Source organism: Oculina patagonica, chromosome 14 (genome assembly GCF_052425735.1).
Source record: "Oculina patagonica isolate OP01 chromosome 14, crgOcupat, whole genome shotgun sequence".
NCBI classification, from domain to species: domain Eukaryota; kingdom Metazoa; phylum Cnidaria; class Anthozoa; order Scleractinia; family Oculinidae; genus Oculina; species Oculina patagonica.
The window spans coordinates 12,456,117-12,474,432 of NC_135771.1; the positions used below are offsets into that span (position 1 = coordinate 12,456,117).

Genomic DNA, 18,316 nt, shown 5'->3' on the forward strand with positions numbered 1-18,316 from the left:
AATGACGTCATAATTAAATGCATCAAAACATCATCTTAACGCAAGAATTAAGCTTGGCAACATTGATTTTCGAAATCAGCGTACTCGATTTAGTAAAAATAGCTATGTTGCCAAAAATTAGACAAAAATGCCCGTGGGTGTCACATTTTGGACTCCTGGGTACCTGACTAGAAGTAAGAAATATTGAAACAGAAAACCCCACGCAAACGAATGAATGGATGCATATGAACATCTCTATTTACTTTAGTAACCCAATCGCTTGGCATTTCTAAACAAACATAGAATATTCTCATTGCGTTACTAAAGTAAATTGATATATTCATCCATTAATTCGTTTGCGTAAAGTTTTCTGTTTCAATATTTCTTACTTAAGTGTCGAGAACATAGCGATCTTATGGTATACCGAAGCTCGGATATTTCGTCAACTAGAAAACCAAAATAATTTTCGGAATCACTTGACATTTCTAAATAAACAATTGATACTCTCAAGAAGTTTGAAAGAACCTTTCAGTGGATATTTCACGCGATTTTGACGCGATTTGGTCCAAAGTAATGGCATCGACCGTTACAGGGAAAGGCATCGACTTTTACCAGGAAAGGCATCGACTGTTAAAAATGGCATCGCTTGTTTACGAAAGGGAAAATTGCTCGCAGCAGGCTTTATTCTGCACATTATTGTTTTGTTTTTTGTTAAGATAGTCTGTTTTAATATTACAGATCCATCCAGGATCACTTCTGATCCTCAGAGTAAAACAAAAGCAGAAGGAGATAACGTGACTTTATCTTGTAACGCTGATGGAAATCCAGAACCGGCAATATCATGGACCAGAGATGGATCTCCTGTAGACACAAGTAACACATCCAGGATCAGTTTTTCACAAGGCAATAAGCAGTTGTCTATAACGAATGTGAGCAGGACAGACAGCGGAGAATATCGATGTGTGGCGAGCAACAGCCTTGGAAATGATACCTCCCATGTTGCTACGCTGAATGTCCTATGTAAGTATGGTATCTTGTTTTAATTAATCGAATCCAAACAGTTCGAATGCTGTCATCCTACAAAGTACAAGTGTTTTTTTTATCAAATATTTGGTTTGAAATAAATTCCAGATCCTAGAGCGAAGTTTCTACAACGATTAGACTAAATCTCGTAATTTAACACCATTTCTCTTTTCCTCGAAAATTCTTACAAATGACTTTTGTAAACTTTGTTTTCTTGAATATTAAAATACCCGGAAAAGGACTTTACTGATCACATGTTACGAGTGTAGGTTTGTATGTAAGATCGTGTCAAAGTCCTCGGGAAATTTCATCTAAACCCATGCATGCCAAGTGATTTGTGTTCAGTCGTCAAATATAGTTAGGAAATTCATTTCCCAGGTATCGTAAGTTTCAGACAGTGTATATCTCATACGTCCGTAAAATCATAATTATTGGATCGGATTCTTATTAAAAAAAAAAAACACATTATGTTGTCAGTTGTTAGAAGGACTGTTTTCTTCTAAACTGTTTTGTTGTTACTGTCAGCTGCAGGGAGGTGGCGTGGCCTTCTTTTAGCCACAGATGGATTTGTGTTTAGTGGTCCCGAATTTTTATGTTTGTTTATAGTTTATTTCATATAAACGGCCCCACATAAACACAACTGTGTATAAATAACGTTTTTTACCTTCTTCACATTTTACAGATGCACCTAAGATCACTGCTCAACCAGAAGATACGTCACAACCTGAAGGAGATAACGTCACTTTATCTTGTAACGCTGATGGAAGTCCAGTACCGACAATATCATGGACTAGAAATAGATCTCCTATAAATACAAGTGACAATTCCAGGATCAGTTTTTCCGAAGACAAAAAACAGTTGACTATAACGAATGTGAGCAGGACAGACAGCGGAGAATACCGATGTAAGGCGAGCAATAACCTTGGAAATGATACCTCCCATGTTGCCACACTGGATATCCAATGTAAGTAGTGTTCGTTGTTTAAATTACCCTTTTCCGAACAGAGCGCCATTTAAGTTGAGAAGGCTGTATTTCCTTTCCCTGTCTGGCACAAAATATGTTTAAAAAAACTTAAAAAGCAGAAATTTGGGAATTATGCTTTGGATGATTTGACAAAATGTATTTTAAATGACTGAACACTGTAGTTTGCAACTAATGCTGAACTTGTTAAGAATCAAAACATCAGTAAATGCACCTGTAGTGCTACAAATAATTTTGGCTGATTTTAAATTTTCCCTTCATTAAAATAATTATTGTTTGTTTTGTTACAGATCAACCAACGATCACGGCTCATCCCCACAATACAGCAGCAATAGAAGGAGATAACGTGGCTTTATCTTGTAACGCTACTGGAAATCCAGAACCGACAATATCATGGAGTAGAAATGGATCTCCTATAGATATAATTGGCAATTCCAGGATCAGTTTTACAGAAGGAAAAAGCCAGTTGACTATAACGAATGTGAACAGAACAGACAGTGGAGAATACCGATGTGTGGCGAATAACAGTCTTGGAAATGATACCTCCAATGCTGCTACATTAGATGTCCAATGTAAGTACAGAGTGTTGCTAGCGAAGAACTTATGAGTATAATGTAAGCATTTTGCAACGATAATCCGAATTCTGATTAATTACGTTTAACGCCGTCTGAAAACTTTCTTTTCCTGGAAAATATTTACACTGCCCCAATATGAAGATTGTATAGAAATCTTGGTCCCACAGCCACCTTAGATCAACGTTACAAAGAGCGCGGGAAAAATTTAAATAGAAATGTGTGGAAAACAACTGTGCGCTAACCGGAACATGGAAACTGTTTTGCTTTTTATTTTATACTTTGAAGCAAGGAAACTGGTTCATAATAAACTTTGTTTAACTATTTTGTTGTCGTAGCTTTGAATCAGTACATTGTTAATATGTCATTTGTGGTGTCGTTTTCTTTCCTTTATTACAGATTCATCCGATATCACTGCTCATCCTCAGAGTGTTAGGAAAACAGAAGGAGAAAACGTGACTTTATCTTGTAACGCTGATGGAAATCCAGTACCGACAATATCGTGGACTAGAAATGGATCTCCTATAAATACAAGTGACAATTCCAGGATCAGGTTTTCCGAAGACAAAAAACAGTTGTCTATAACGAATGTGAGCAGGACAGACAGCGGAGAATACCGATGTAAGGCTAGCAATAACCTTGGAAATGATACCTCCCATGTTGCTACACTGGATATCCAATGTAAGTAGTGTTCGTTGTTTAAATTACTCCTTTCTGGACAGAGCTGCCATTTTAGTTGAGAAGGCTGCATTTCCTTTTCCTGTCTGGCACAAAATATGTAAAAAAAAACAACATAAAAACCAAACAATTTGGGAATTATGCTTTCGATGATTTGATAAAATTTCTTTAAAATGACTGAACACTGTAGTTTGCAACTAATGCTGAACTTGTTAAGAATCAAAACATCAGTAAATGCACCTGTAGTGCTACAAATAATTTTGGCTGATTTTAAATTTTCTCTTTATTAAAATAATTATTGTTTGTTGTGTTACAGATCAACCAATGATCACGGCTCATCCCCAGAATACAGCAGCAATAGAAGGAGATAACGTGGCTTTATCTTGTAACGCTACTGGAAATCCAGAACCGACAATATCATGGAGTAGAAATGGATCTCCTATAGATATTAGTGGCAATTCCAGGATCAGTTTTACAGAAGGAAAAAGGCAGTTGAATATAGCGAATGTGAACAGAACAGACAGTGGAGAATACCGATGTGTGGCGAATGACAGACTTGGAAATGATACCTCCAATGCTGCTACATTAGATGTCCAATGTAAGTACTGAGTGTTGCTAGGGAAGTACTTATGAGTATAATGTAAGCATTTTGCAACAATAATCCGAATTCTGATTAATTTAGTTTAACACTGCCGGAAAATTTCCATTCTCTGGAAAATATAACTCTCCTTGCTCGACGTTAGATTTACTTATCGGTTAGCGTGGAAAGTCATGACACGAATTATGGCGACGACAAATAAAAAGTCCCACAGCAATTGTCGTGAATTCATCATTTTAGTTGTTTTGCCTTTTTTTCGCGGAACGGATATAGGAAGAATAGTCTCGACAACGATAAGTAACCATAAAAAAAACCTCAAAATGTCAAACCATTTAGTTTCAGTTGCTTGAAACTGTAATAACTTATGTAAACTTTGATTTCTTAGAATAACGAAATGCCAGACAACCAAAGCTTTACTACTGATTAAAATTGATGATTGTAGTTTTCTAAAGGACAATGTAGTTAGATTTCCAGTTCCTTTACATTTTTAAGGAAGACCGCGTTATAGACCAAAACGGTGAAATTACGAATGCATATGTATCTGGGTCAAGTTACTATTATAACTACTTATTCTTCCCACAACCAATAACACTAAGGTATGAGTAACCAAAGCAAATACCAGCCATGTTGGAATGCTTTCCGTAAGCCTGTTTCAGGCGTTCGATTAGATGGGGAGCAGCACGAAAAATGGCGAGCGATAAAAATTACGGAGAGTTGTGGCCGATGTGGGGCAAAAGTCATCCTCGGAGACCCAGGGGCAGTTAGTGGGGCGAAACGAAGGAAAACCGGGCAGAAATCGTAGCGACGAAAGTTTTCAAACACGGCACGCAGTGCCCCTGGGCAACGTGTCTCTCCAGACCATTTCCAAACGGCTCTTCGAATGCTGGCTCCCGATTGGGCAGAAAAAAACCGTTGTATTATTCTGCCCAATCAGCGAGCAGTAACTTGGGAATCACTTTCGTGTGTTGTTACACGCCGTCTACTGTGTCCGCCATACTTGTGTCGTTCGTTCGCCAAAGCTCTGCATGCGAGGGAAATTTCCATTTAGCTTACATCCGATAGCCCAAAAAAATCAGGGAATCTTTTCCGATGTCAGAGAGAAAATATATTTCAAGATCGACGGGAAAATTTTCGTTTGGACTGATCAGAGGTATCGTAAATACTAACTTGTTTATCGATCGCCCGCTCGATTGAGCTTGTAGGTTTCAAATATTTATTTCCTTATCCGAGCTTCTTATTTTGATAGTATCGCTATTTAAGGCTTGTACATTTGGATTCTAACCTTATTTCCCTACAATTTTCTCGGCTAACTGAAACTTTCCCGTATTGCGTGGACCGGACAAGTATGCCAAACAGATTTTCATTATGAAACAGCTAAGGTGTTAAATGGGTTGATCCAGATTTTTCTCCGGCTTCGTGTAGATCGATCTGTATGTACTTTTCTTTACATAGGCAAGATTTCTGCACAACTCCATACATACTGTGCGGAAATCGTACCCAGTCTTATACTTTGATAGCATGTTGAACACTTAAGACAGGAGTTTGTTCAACAATTATATATTATTAGGGGGAGTTTGTTCAACTATTTATTGAAACAGTCATGTAACTCGGTCGACATTTGAAACAAAACAATCTTGACTTGATTTCAGCACTTCCTTGTACATACTTTCTTAAAACTCCTTTAGTAAAACTAAGTGCTTTTCTTTCACCCTATTTTACATTTATGAGGGACAACATTGAAATCGTACTCCCCAAGTTCTGTGGGCACTTTTGCCCACAGTCACATTCTTTTGCACAGAAATCACAACATATTCTTTTTGTTCTGAAAGACTTCTTAGTATCTTCAAAGAAAGCAAGTATTTGTTTTTGTCTACAAGAGGTGGACTTAACATACTGAAACATTTCAGGTTCACTTTGCTGAAGTTGTATCCCTTATCATGAAACAATAAAAGTGCCTCAGATGAATGAACATCTCTACCTCCCTCTCCCAATTCTTGCACATATGATTTAATCACAGCGAGACTTATAGTTGAGGCTATGAGGCAACCCCTTATGATCAAACCTAGGAGGATTTGTTGCAATTACAATTCTGGCTTTACCATTAAGTGATAGCAACATATGCTTTTGAATAGAGGGTAAAGTGTTGTTGTGGTACATTGACACCATTCCTTTCACAGGCTTCTTCTCAGCACCATCTGGGAAGTGTGCTTTGTGCGAAAAAGTCCCTATGAAAACTGATTTGTACAGTTTTCTGCTCATTTTAAAATCTGTTACATATATTTAGATTTGTAGACATCTGATTTTTTTTTTTTTGCTGAGTTAATAAATAACAAAGGTGTTGCTTTACATTGCATGTGGTATTTAACTGGGTATATAGATAGTCTGCAAAGTGCATTCCCTGTTCCTGGAAATACAATTTGGCATGTAAAATTTCTGGGGTTCATTTTTGGTTCAAGGATTCTTTGGGCTTTGTTTGAAGTCCTAAGGATTTTTAGGGGTTTTAAGTTTTGACTCCATACAATCATCCCCATAACTTGAAGTCCCAATTACCCACCCTGGACTCACCCCAAAAAAATGTAACAACTAGCTAGCACCTTCCCTTTTCCCTGCTGGATAAATAAATGAAATTAGATGTTACTGGTATTGAAATAAATACAACAGTCAGTGTAATAATATTTTCTATTACATACTAATGCAAATTACCAGTGGCTTGTAAATGTCTTTGTATTTCTTTATACATACTCTCTTTTATTTTTAATTTATTTCATTTTACACAGGGCCCCCGTTGATATAATACCAGTCCTGCGACTCACTGAAGGGGTCACCCTGTTAAAATATATTATTATTATTATTTCAAGACTACACAGCAGGCATATGTACCTATGTTGCTTGTATTTTTGGCTTGACAGTAGGCTGGGTTTATCTTCTTGTCACCTTGCACAATGAAGTGTACGAGCTACATAACAGCAAAGTTTTATTTGTATCTTTGCTTGGTACACAAGTCATCGAAATTGAACTAAATTGGACTACAGGGTGAACTTTGTCACAGACAACAGCAACAACATTCTGCCTGAATTTAAAAGTAATTAACCTGATCTTTAACAATCTAACTCAAAGGAGAAACCTCGACATACATAACTCCAATTCTATAATCGCTAGGCAAATCTTAGCCTGCTTTGCAGACGAACAAAACCCCGGTTATATTTTTCAGCAAAAATAATTATTTTATTATTATTCGATAGCTTATGCAGCAAATATATCCTTCCCAACAACATTTTCACTAATCATTTTCTGCTCAGGTTTAAGATCGTGAAAAAAAAAATACATGGAATAATATTTAAACTTTTGACAATTCAGAAAAATGTTATGGCTTCGCCCATACAAGAACATTAAAATACCTCTCACGGTGTGATGCATTGGCGGCTGTTTGGCACACTTGTCCGGTCCACGCAATACGGGAAAGTTTCAGTTAGCCGAGAAAATTGTAAGGACAGGCTAGAATCCAAATGTACAAGCCTTAAATAGCGATACAATCAAAATAAGAAGCTCGGATAAGGAGATAAATATTTGAAACCTACAAGTTCAATCGAGCGGGCGATCGATAAACAAGCCAGTATTTACGATACCTCTGATCAGTCCAAACGAAAACTTTCCCGTCGATCTTGAAATATATTTTTTCTCTCTGACATCGGAAAAGATTCCCTGATTTTTTTGGGCTATCGGATGTAAGCTAAATGGAAATTTCCCTCGCATGCAGAGCTTTGGCGAACGAACGACACAAGTATGGCGGACACAGTAGACAGCGTGTAACAACACACGAAAGTGATTCCCAAGTTACTGCTCGCTGATTGGGCAGAATAATACAAAGGTTTTTTTCTGCCCAATCGGGAGCCAGCATTCGAAGAGCCGTTTGGAAATGGTCTGGAGAGACACGTTGCCCAGGGGCACTTCGTGCCATGCTTGAAAACTTTCGTCGCTACGATTTCTGCCCGGTTTTCCTTCGTTTCGCCCCACTAACTGCCCCTGGGTCTCCGAGGATGGGCAAAAGTGTGCCTAGTTAGGTTTTACCCTTTTCTGCGTTCGACCTTACATGCCGACAGAAAAATCAATCAATCAATCAGTCAGTTAGCCCGCCGTCAATCAAATCTTTCAATGAAAGATGCAGTATTTTGTGTCTTGTTCTGCTTTACTGTTATTGAAAAAAAAATTCCTTGCAGGCTTAATCCTACACACTATTTTAACGTTTTTTTTGTTTAGATAGTCTGTTTTAATATTACAGATCCATCCAAGATCACTGCTCATCCTCAGAGTGTTAGGAAAACAGAAGGAGAAAACGTGACTTTATCTTGTAACGCTGATGGAAATCCAGTACCGGGAATATCATGGATCAAAAATGGAGATCCTGTAGATACAAAGGAGAATCCCAGGATCCGTTTTTCAGACGACAAAAAGCTGTTGATTATAACGAATGTGAACAGGACAGACAGCGGAGAATACCGATGTGTGGCGAACAACAGCCTTGGAAATGATACCTCCAGTGTTGCTACACTGGATATCCAATGTAAGTAGTGTTTGTTGTTTAAATTCCTCACTTCCGAACAGAACTGTCATTTTAGTTGAGACGGCTGCTCTTCCTTTCCCTTTCTGTCACAAAACATGTAAATAAACATAAAAACGCAGAAATTTATTCCTTGTCATGTCTGGCACAAGACATGCAAAAAATCATAAAAAGCAGAAATTTGTTAATTATGTTTTTGATGATTTGACAAAACTTCATTAAAATGATTACACTGCAGTTTGCAACTAACGTTTATTTTAACTTGTTAAGGATCAAAACATCAGCTAATGCTCGTGCAGTGCTGAAAATAGTTTCGGCAGATTTGAAATTTCCCCTTTATTAAAATTATAATTGTAATTACCAATACCAATACATGTGCCAGTTTTAAATCTAAGTTGTCTATTATTTTAGTTCGCGATGGAGATAATAGTTTTGTTTTAATGTTTTTTTTTGTACTCTATTTTATGGGAACTGGCGAGTTTTTTTCTTCTTCTTGTCATTTATTTAACATTGTTTTGCAGGTTTGATGTTGTATGTTATTAATTTGTGTTTATACCTTACTTTTTGTTGTGACAGATCAACCGAAGATCATTGCTCATCCAAAAGATACGTCACAGCCTGAAGGAGATATCGTGACTTTAACTTGTATCGCTTACGGGAATCCAGTACCGAAAATATCATGGACCAGAAATGGATATCCTATAGACACGAGTGATAATTTCAGAATCACTTTTCAAGAAAACAAAAAGCAACTGATTATAACGAGTGTGAAGAGGACAGACAATGGAGAATACCGATGTGTGGCAAAGAACAGTCTTGGAAATGATACCTCCACTGCAGCTACTCTAAATATTCAATGTAATGAATTTGTGATTATTATGTTGATTTAGTTGTTCATTTAGTTTCCAAATATGACGAAATCCTTGATTCGCCTCATTGCACAATGCATATTATTGTATGTTTTGCTTACCATCACTATTCCTATTGGTTGTAAGCAGACAGGTTAACTACACTGGCGTCGAGATGTTATGACATGTTTACAGACAATAATTTATAGGGATTCTTGCATGCCGTTAGGTAGTCCAGTCCCTGAACTCTTTCTAGTTCGCGCGCCCTTTATAGTGGTTGAACCCAGGCGCGCTAAGAGAGAGAGTCCAGGATAACTTGCATACGTATGCTCAGAACGAATAAATCAGAAGCGAGGAGCATGGTATCACTTGCTAAAAATGCTTGCTCAAATGACGAATTCCACTACGCGACCAAGCGCTAATAATTGCAAGAAAAACGTTATGTGCTAAATTGCATCCAAACCAATTCAATAAACAGCTACAAAATACTGGAAATAGTTCAAGGATTGCGATTTGTGTTTTTCCCGTTAACTTTTAGTAGACATTGACTGGAAAGCTTGGCTTTTCTATGTTATTCCGGTGACCCTGCTTTACTACACGGTCGCGTAGTAGAACTTGTCCTCTGTGCGCGCGCGTTTTCAAAAGTCCTAACAAGTATGGGGTTTTTTCCCCGATTTCGGGGGAACAACTGGCGCATGCGCGTGCACGCTATCCTGTTCTCTCTCTTCCTGCGCCTGGATTCAAACCCTATATATACAGGGCGCGTGAAAGTGAGATAGTTCATGAACTGGGCTAACCGTTAGATTGAAAATGATGGGGAGAATTATCAAAGCACATCAAGACCAAGGGCCGTGATAGTTTCGCTATTATACAAAAATCGAGTCCGATAATTTTTCATTGTATATTTTAGCCCTAATTTTCGTTCTTGGGTTTTTGATAACTTGCGGAATATAATTGGGTATATATTTGTTCTAGATTGTTACCTATTAGGATACATACTTTACCGAGATGTTTGTTCTAAGTTTTTATATTCGGATTGGAAAGAAAAACATTCGCGATCGGCATTCCTTTTAAACCCAACTTCCAGTTCTAACGGAAGTTACAACTGGGGATTGACCGGTTTTATGCTATCACTTAACAATATCTTTTAGAAACTAGAACTTTCCTTATCACGAAAAAGGAAGAAATTAAATTAATAAGAATTATAGAAAGTAAGGCGAGAAGTATCTTGTTGCAATTGTAATTTTTGTACGTTTTCTTTTCCTATTTTTTTTTTTTTTTTTGTGCGTGCTGACAGTTGCACCTGAGATCTCCAAACATCCAAAGGATACGAAAACATCGGAAGGAAAAGATGTCGTTTTTACTTGTTCAGTTGAGGGAAACCCAGCACCAAGTGTCAGATGGACAAGAAATGGAGAGAGATTGAATTCAGACGAAAATACACGACTACGCCCTTCTACAATAAACAACACTCACACTTTGACAATCACTGATGCCCACTTATCAGACGCAGGCCAGTACAGATGTGTGGCGAATAACAGTGTCGGCAGCTCTTCTTCAATTGGAGCAACGCTTGAAGTATCTTGTGAGTATAAAATTACTGCTTCGGTGGACAACTTTAAGCTTGGTTTGTTAACTTTCTTTTTTAGACTTAACCACTTCAACTAGTTCTCTTTCTACCGTGGCCACGCATACGTATTTTTTTTTAACTTTGAATATTTCTCAACAATTTGTACCCGGGTAGCTTTCTTGTGCAGAAGTCCGAGTTTTGCTTCACTAAGATTCAACCGTCACATTTTTTTTGTACAAGGATCATTCTACGTTAAAAATGTCACAACTTGGATTTTAATTTTGGAAAAATCCAAGAAGTGTATTATCAAGATCACATTCACAAGTCGGATTTTCAGTATCCTGTACAAATCCGAGTTGTGAATGAGTTGCAAAAATTGGCAACCCAGATTTTTAATGCAAAAATCAAAGTTGTGCTTTATTAAAATTAACAACTCCTATTTTTAGTTCCGAAATTGGAGTTGTTCTTCATTTTAATCCACAACTCGGATTTTTAGCTGGACTGAAATTCCGAGAAGTGCTTTGTCGAAATTTGCAAGTTGGATTTTCAATGCAAAAATCTAACGAGTAAATTACAAAAACCTGACAACCTAGATTCTAACTGCAAGAATCAGAGTTGCTTGGGCTTTACTAAAGTTTACAACCCATTATTTAGCGTAGAAATAGGAGATACGCAACATTCTGGTTGTTCTTATTCTTTTCAATTCAAAACTCGATGGAATAAAAAAGCCCAGGAGTGATTTATTTAAATTTCCAAGTCGGATTTTCAATCCCAAAAAATTTTAGAGTTTATTTTTTATTCCATAAATTGTAAGTGCAGAAATCAAAGTTGTTCATTGCTTAAATTCCTAACTAATAAGTTAAGTGTAACTTTTGAGTTTAAGCTTTCGTAAGTTTCTTTCTTCATCCAGGAACGAGATTAAGTTGGAATACTGCTTTTAAATCAGCGTAAGGTATTTCATTTATTGCTATTATTATTCAACTTAATGCTATTAATTATTATTTACAATAAATATATAAGAGGTAATTTGAAATACTATACCGTTAATTTTAATGGGAATCATATTGAATGTACATGTTACAGAAAGATGATACGTTGATCTGATTACAATCAAGTTTAGTCTTATTTTTGTCTTTTTTTGTAGGCATCGTATGTACTCTTTGGATTTTACGTCTAAAATGGACTGCAAAGATGCTGTACAACACGTTTACAGTATATCGATCAATCAGCCCTATATCCTTTCGTTACTTTTAAACACAGTAGTGGTTGGTTAAGTAGTGTGTACCCACAATTGTACATTATTCTAAACATCACATGTTTAACCTTTAACTTATTTTTTTAATATTCTTATCTCAATTAGATAATTCACGACGAAAGAACCACCTCGTTATCTCATGGAGAAGCCGTTATTATCATCAGTGGTTATCGTCATCGTCGTCATCATCATCATCATCATCATCATTCATCACTACATATATAATGAGCGTGTATTGGCAACATTTCATCTTTCCCTAGCCCCGAAGTTATTCCCAGTCAAAGTCGTGCATGATCCTTTTTCTTCTTCTGCTTTAAAATTAGGCAGCGCAGTGCAAATTCTTGAATGGATGATGGAATTGCCTGCAGGAAGCACTTTTTGTTTTAAATCTTAGCTTAGCTTTGGTAACCTTCACCAGCGTCGCAACTTTAAAGGATTTGTTTTACGGCTCGACGTATTTGTAAGCTATATCTCTAACCATTTCTATTTCTTTGTTTACGAAGGTATCTGAAGCGTGCAGATTAATCTTGCGGAACCTTGCCTTTGAAACGTTCGCGATCATTTAATTCCCGAAAGCCTAACAATACAGGTGTGATATCTCAGGTGTGTTTCGACTCGGATTCAGAAAGTACCTTCTTCACTTAATTTATGAATTTATTTTTGCTTGTACAGGCTATCATGTGTACAACCGGGGAGATTGATGCACAGATTTCCAGGAAAATATCGACGGATTTACACATAAAAGAACAAGCATAACTAATTGAATATTAATAAAATTCAATAAGTTTTATATGAGTTTGAATGCAATTTAGAACTGAAACTTTTTCCCTGTAAGTATGTCGAAATTAGTAAATAAAGCTATGAGTTCAAAACAATATCTGCTTTTGTCTTTTATCATTACGTTTTGTTTCTGAGCAATGAAAACGATCTCTGGTTGTAATATTTTACCATGCGTTATATTAAAGCAATGAAAAAGAATTCACAAGTTTTTTTTTTTTTTTTTTTTTTTTTTTAAGAATTCACAAGTTTACCACATTCGATGTGCTTCGGCAGTTGCTCAAATTTTACCACAAAAAACTTTTCTCCAGATCTGAAAGGAAACAAACCTTTTTGAAATAAAATCGCACAAACCTTGTTTCTTAAAGGATTTAACAACTCCACAAATCCCATACTACATTAGATTTGTCCCCATTTTTAGTCCCATATCAGCGCGGTCAGCACCAGGTTAAAAAAAAAAAAAAATTCATCGGGAAAGGGCGTGTCATTTTTGTACCTGACTGATTTACCTACCACCCTGTTGGGATAAAATTTTCCTTTCTCGGTCTCTGGCCTGATCTGCACTCATGATCAGGATTCGAGCGCCAATTATATAACGAACATTTGTACTAGAGACAATGGAGTGTATTGAGATTCTTCGGAGCTCCTAACGCCTAAAAAAATCAAAGCATTTGCGAATATTTTTTTTCACATAATTTTTTTTATGTTATTCGACTATGATGGACAGGAGATATAATAGCATGCCGTCAAATCCCGTTTATATCCCCTGGGCTTATACAACTTCATAAGGGTTTTCAGGATAGGCTTATAAATGGGGAAAAAACTTCATAAGAAATTGAATTCCTTTCAATATTTGGAACTTGTTGTCTCGCAGTCTTTCTCTTTTAAAGATAAAATGTTACAGGCAGGGGGCTACCGCTTTGTGAAGTTTTTCATTTGATAATGCCTTGAGTTCTATTTTGTTAACCCATTGAAATGCCGAAATTACTCCAAAAACGCGTTTTTTAACCGTTAATCGATTTTCTTGGCTCTACGGTTTTAAATTTCTCTAATCTTTGCTAGAAATGCACTTTATGACACTGCAGTAAGTTTTTTTTTTTTTTTTTTTTTTTTTGCTGACCCGTTCCGAATTTTTTCCTCGCTCCTATCTTTTTCGTTTTACTCTGCCTTCTTTTTCTCTCTATCTTTTACTCTGTGTACGCCTTCTCATGGCCTAATCAAAGGAAAACCCTGGAAAAGAGACCATGATCAAGTGCGGGTATAGTGGCCTGTTTTAGCACCAATTTTACAACAAAAACATATCACGTTTTTTTTTTCAATTAGCTCTGTCGGGATACAGTGAATGTTCAAGATGGACACTCCTGTGGAAAGATGTATCCAAACTCCACAAGTTGCACATCACAAAAATCTGCTGACGTGTAAATTAGTGACGTCAGAAGTGGTTGAATGGCTATTCCTCCAAATCCCGGAATAATCCGGACTTAGCATGTTAAGGGTATGACGTCTACGAATCCAGATCTGTTGGCGAGGATGGCACCGCTGACCAAGGGAAAAGGTTCCTAGCTTCCACAGTACACTGCCACTAGACAACTCTATATTGAATGCAGTCTGTGATTACCTGTTTTTCGCTTTTAAAAGTATGTCAGCCTTTATAGGATCTTTGATCAATGGTTTCATTACAAGTCAGTTTGGTATCTCGAGGTTGTCATGCAACTAACTGAATTTTTGAATAACTCGTCTATCTATCCATATATCAAGGGTCACGTTAGACAAAATGGCAGTTGGACAACCCGTTTTGACCAAGGTTGAGTTTCACTTGTAACATGTGCAATAAAAAAGCTAACAAACAAAAAACAACAACAACAAAACAATGAGTTCCTGTATATATCCAAGCAGGAAGGCGAATTATTTGCTTATTTTAATTTTCTTTCCTAATTTTTCTAGCAAAGATTAGTTGGTATAATGCGTGACCAAAAATATAAATTATTACCGAGATTTAGAGATGAAATCCACACCGAATGTCAGACTAATCATATTACGCATTCGCATTCACAATTACAGCGACACGTCCGCACTGCAACTTGAATTAGTGTTGACAAATCAATACAGAAGTACCGTTATAGGGGCTAATCCATTTGGGAAGAAGTTTAGATTTACTGTGGATTATGAAAGTGGCGACTTTACTCTTCCTTCTTTGTACTATATGCTTATACTCGGCCAGTGAAGGTAAGCTTTAAATTGATTTTTATTAGGACTGTATTAGGGTCTATCAGCTAGCGGCCATTTTACAAATGCATAACGTTCACTGATCTTCATGTGGGTTAGAATTCTTCTTGATATTTAAAACTGAATTTTAGGTAAAATAATGAAAACGCTGATGCAATTCTGGGACACTGTTAGGTCTGTGCTGTTGAAATTTTATACATGAAAGGTAATTGAAACAGGTCAGACGCTTTACGGGGAATGGACAGCATTTTACCTACAGAACGTTTTAGGACGGAGAGTTTTGACATGAAAAAACGGTGACTGCAGTAGCTGCCATACCGCTAAAGTATAATTTAAGGGCGAAAATGAAAATTGTACTCGACTTTCTTCGCCTTTCATGTTGATTCACACCACGTTAAACGAAAAGTTGCTTAAATCACTTGCAAGCCTGTTTGCATGGACTTCTTCGGTGTTTCTTATCAATCACCTGACTTACTTTTTAAGCTTCCATTCTTCTCATACTTCAGTCAAAAATATTATCACATCTGAATGCTAAAAATAAATAATTCCTTCCCGTTTCAACTCTCGGAAACGTTTTCATTGTCATTTACCTAAGTTGGGTTAACGATTTGCGCTCAATGACCTTTTAGATGACGTGACAACAAAGTATTTCCTCAGTCTCTTCACTGCCTACTTGTGTGCAGTTGTAATACACGCTACTTTGTTGTCTTTTGTTGTTGTTTTTTTAATGGGAGAACCTGGAAGCAGATTATGGAAATAGGATTGAGAAAGGAACATAGAGCTTTTAAAAAAATTGACACGTCTTTTGAAACGGTTAGTTAAGAGCACAATAATATCACACGGGGTTTCCTGAGCATTTCGCCTTCAAAATCATGTTATGCTGTTCACAGTGATATTTGATCGTTTCGTAGAGACTTATAAATCCTTAAGTTACAGAATATGTAAAGGTAGGAAACGTACACATAAGGTAGATAAAGTGAACTTTTATAGTGAAATAAACGCTTAAAGATTTACTGACATAAAATCATTTGTCAACATGTTGTCAGCACTTGCGTTTTAGTAACAAGCTGCATTTTAAAAGTTACACATCTTTAAAGCACTTTGTTTGATGCTAAAATATTTTTTGATGTATTTTTGGTCTCTATTAAAAGATTCATTAATAGTACACACATTTGAATTATTTTTTTTTTTTTTTGAAGCGTGAAAGTTATAGTGTAACAATAGACTGAACAGAAATATATGTGCGTAATCGCACAATGTTCTGCTCTGCGCTACAGTTCAGTCATGTGTACAGTTTAGAATCGCGTTCGGTACTTACCGTATCAAGGGACGGGATATAAAAAGCTAAAGTAGCGTGGATCACAACTGCACACGAGTAAGCAGTAGACTAGCAGTGACCGATTTAGTTTTCCGACGACATTTTCCTATATTTCGTGCTGACTTCGAAACCATACGACCAAATCTGCGGTTGTAAAACCAGGGAATTCATTAGTAATTAATATCCAGCAGCCAAGGATCACTATCTCACTGACAAGAAATTTATGAATTACAAGAGATACTGCTTCCATTTCCCATACTTTCCTTTGTTTTGGTTCGAAAAGAAGCCTCACATTTTTCCAGTGATAGTTTATGTCTCAAACATAGGAATTGATCTGTTTTCGTTTTACAGAAAAAAAAAAAAGATCGATACACCCAAATTCTGAAAAACAATATTGGTCACTAGACTCATCTACGAGAAAGAGACGATTCATTTTTTCTAGCGGACTAACCCCCATGCAAAAAAAAACGCCATTTTGTTAATGTGCGCGCGCTAAGTACGCTTAAAATTCTGCGGAGTAAGGATGCGCAATGCAATACAGGGCAATGACCTTAAATCCAAAATGTGACTTGTGACATCCTTTCAAGAGGATTAAGGGGACAGTATTCACCTAATATATCAGTTTTAAGTTCTATTATAAAAAGCAAAAAAAATGCAAAGCGCTCTGCCAGGGTTGCTAGCGGCCCAAGTGAAATTATGCAGACCACAAGCCCTTAGTAAAGTCCCTTTAATTAAGGTGCTGTAAAGTATGTATTTTGATAAAATTCGTATTCGTTTCTCAGTAGGCGGTGCGCCAGCATTTACAAAAGAGCCCCCAAATTCATTCCTTGCTGTGGAAGGTAGCAATATCACTCTGGAATGGACGTTCAACATTGGAGATGGATCATTCCGTCAACTGATATTTGGAAATGCTGATACATCCACCATGGTGGACAAATTAGCTAGTGACAAATTACCTTGGATAGCTCCTGCGTACACAGGACGTTTAGATGTGAATTTAACAGACACGTATATATCAATCACATTTCTAAAAGTGAATAGAACGGACAGTACACTCTATACGTTGACCATAAGCAACACCAACAGAGGAAAAGCTCAGAGTCAGGTGGAGATTACAGTGGAATGTAAGTACGAAAAAGAAAACAAAAATAATTACAATGATATATTTTTGTTCTTTCGCAACGTTGTTGTTGATAGTGTGCGTAGGTGATCATGAATGGAATAATAAAGAGGAAATGCGGATATTTTGAATATTTGAATAGATCCCTTTTTTGAATTTATTCACGTTTGTTTTAAGATTATTATTTTGTCATTGGATAACTTGCTGTATGATCACAAATTTAGATCAACCTAAGATCACTGTTCATCCAGAAACTCAGACAAAAACAGAAGGAGATGGCGACGTCACTTTATCTTGTGACGCTTCTGGAAGTCCAGGTCCGACAATATCATGGACCAGAAGCGGATCTCCTGTAGATACAAGTAACAGTTCCAGAATCCGTTTTTCAGAAGATAGAAAGCAGTTGACTATCGTGGATGTGAACAAGACAGACAGCGGAGAATACCGATGTGTTGCGAGAAACAAACTTGGAAATGCTACCTCCAGTGCTACACTGAATGTACAATGTAAGAACACTGTCGTCGTTGTTGTTTTTCTCACTGATAAATTTAGCGTCGAAACCTTTACGGGCTTACTGTTGAATGGAACTGGTACGGTATGGTAAATCCGTTTATGGAATTGGTTACGCCTGTTTAATATTCTTATGCCGGGTCAGTCTTTCTTGTCACAAATTTACCGGTTTGCATGGGTGCAAATCGCTGAATGAACGAACAACCTGAATAATCACAGAACTGGAGTTTTCTATTTGCTGGTCTTACAACCTCGTTAACTTACGAGTTAACCTAGGTGTTTTAGCCTATAGAACATCTTTT

The 18,316-nt window shown here is 36.9% G+C and overlaps 1 protein-coding gene across 4 annotated transcripts in view; it reads left to right on the plus strand.

Annotated features, from left to right (window-relative positions):
* Positions 1 to 18,316, plus strand: part of LOC144637456 (hemicentin-1-like) — a 211,294-nt gene that overhangs the window by 161,802 nt on the left and 31,176 nt on the right. For 2 of the 4 annotated variants that reach the window (XM_078496515.1, XM_078496512.1), the window contains 6 exons: positions 1,685 to 1,966; positions 2,275 to 2,556; positions 2,956 to 3,237; positions 3,551 to 3,832; positions 8,112 to 8,393; positions 17,729 to 18,010. In XM_078496515.1, the coding sequence (XP_078352641.1) occupies positions 1,685 to 1,966; positions 2,275 to 2,556; positions 2,956 to 3,237; positions 3,551 to 3,832; positions 8,112 to 8,393; positions 17,729 to 18,010 (1,692 nt within the window). Of the gene's footprint in view, positions 1 to 717; positions 1,000 to 1,684; positions 1,967 to 2,274; positions 2,557 to 2,955; positions 3,238 to 3,550; positions 3,833 to 8,111; positions 8,394 to 17,728; positions 18,011 to 18,316 lie in introns of all 4 variants that reach the window. The other 2 variants (XM_078496513.1, XM_078496514.1) reach the window with 2 other exon arrangements.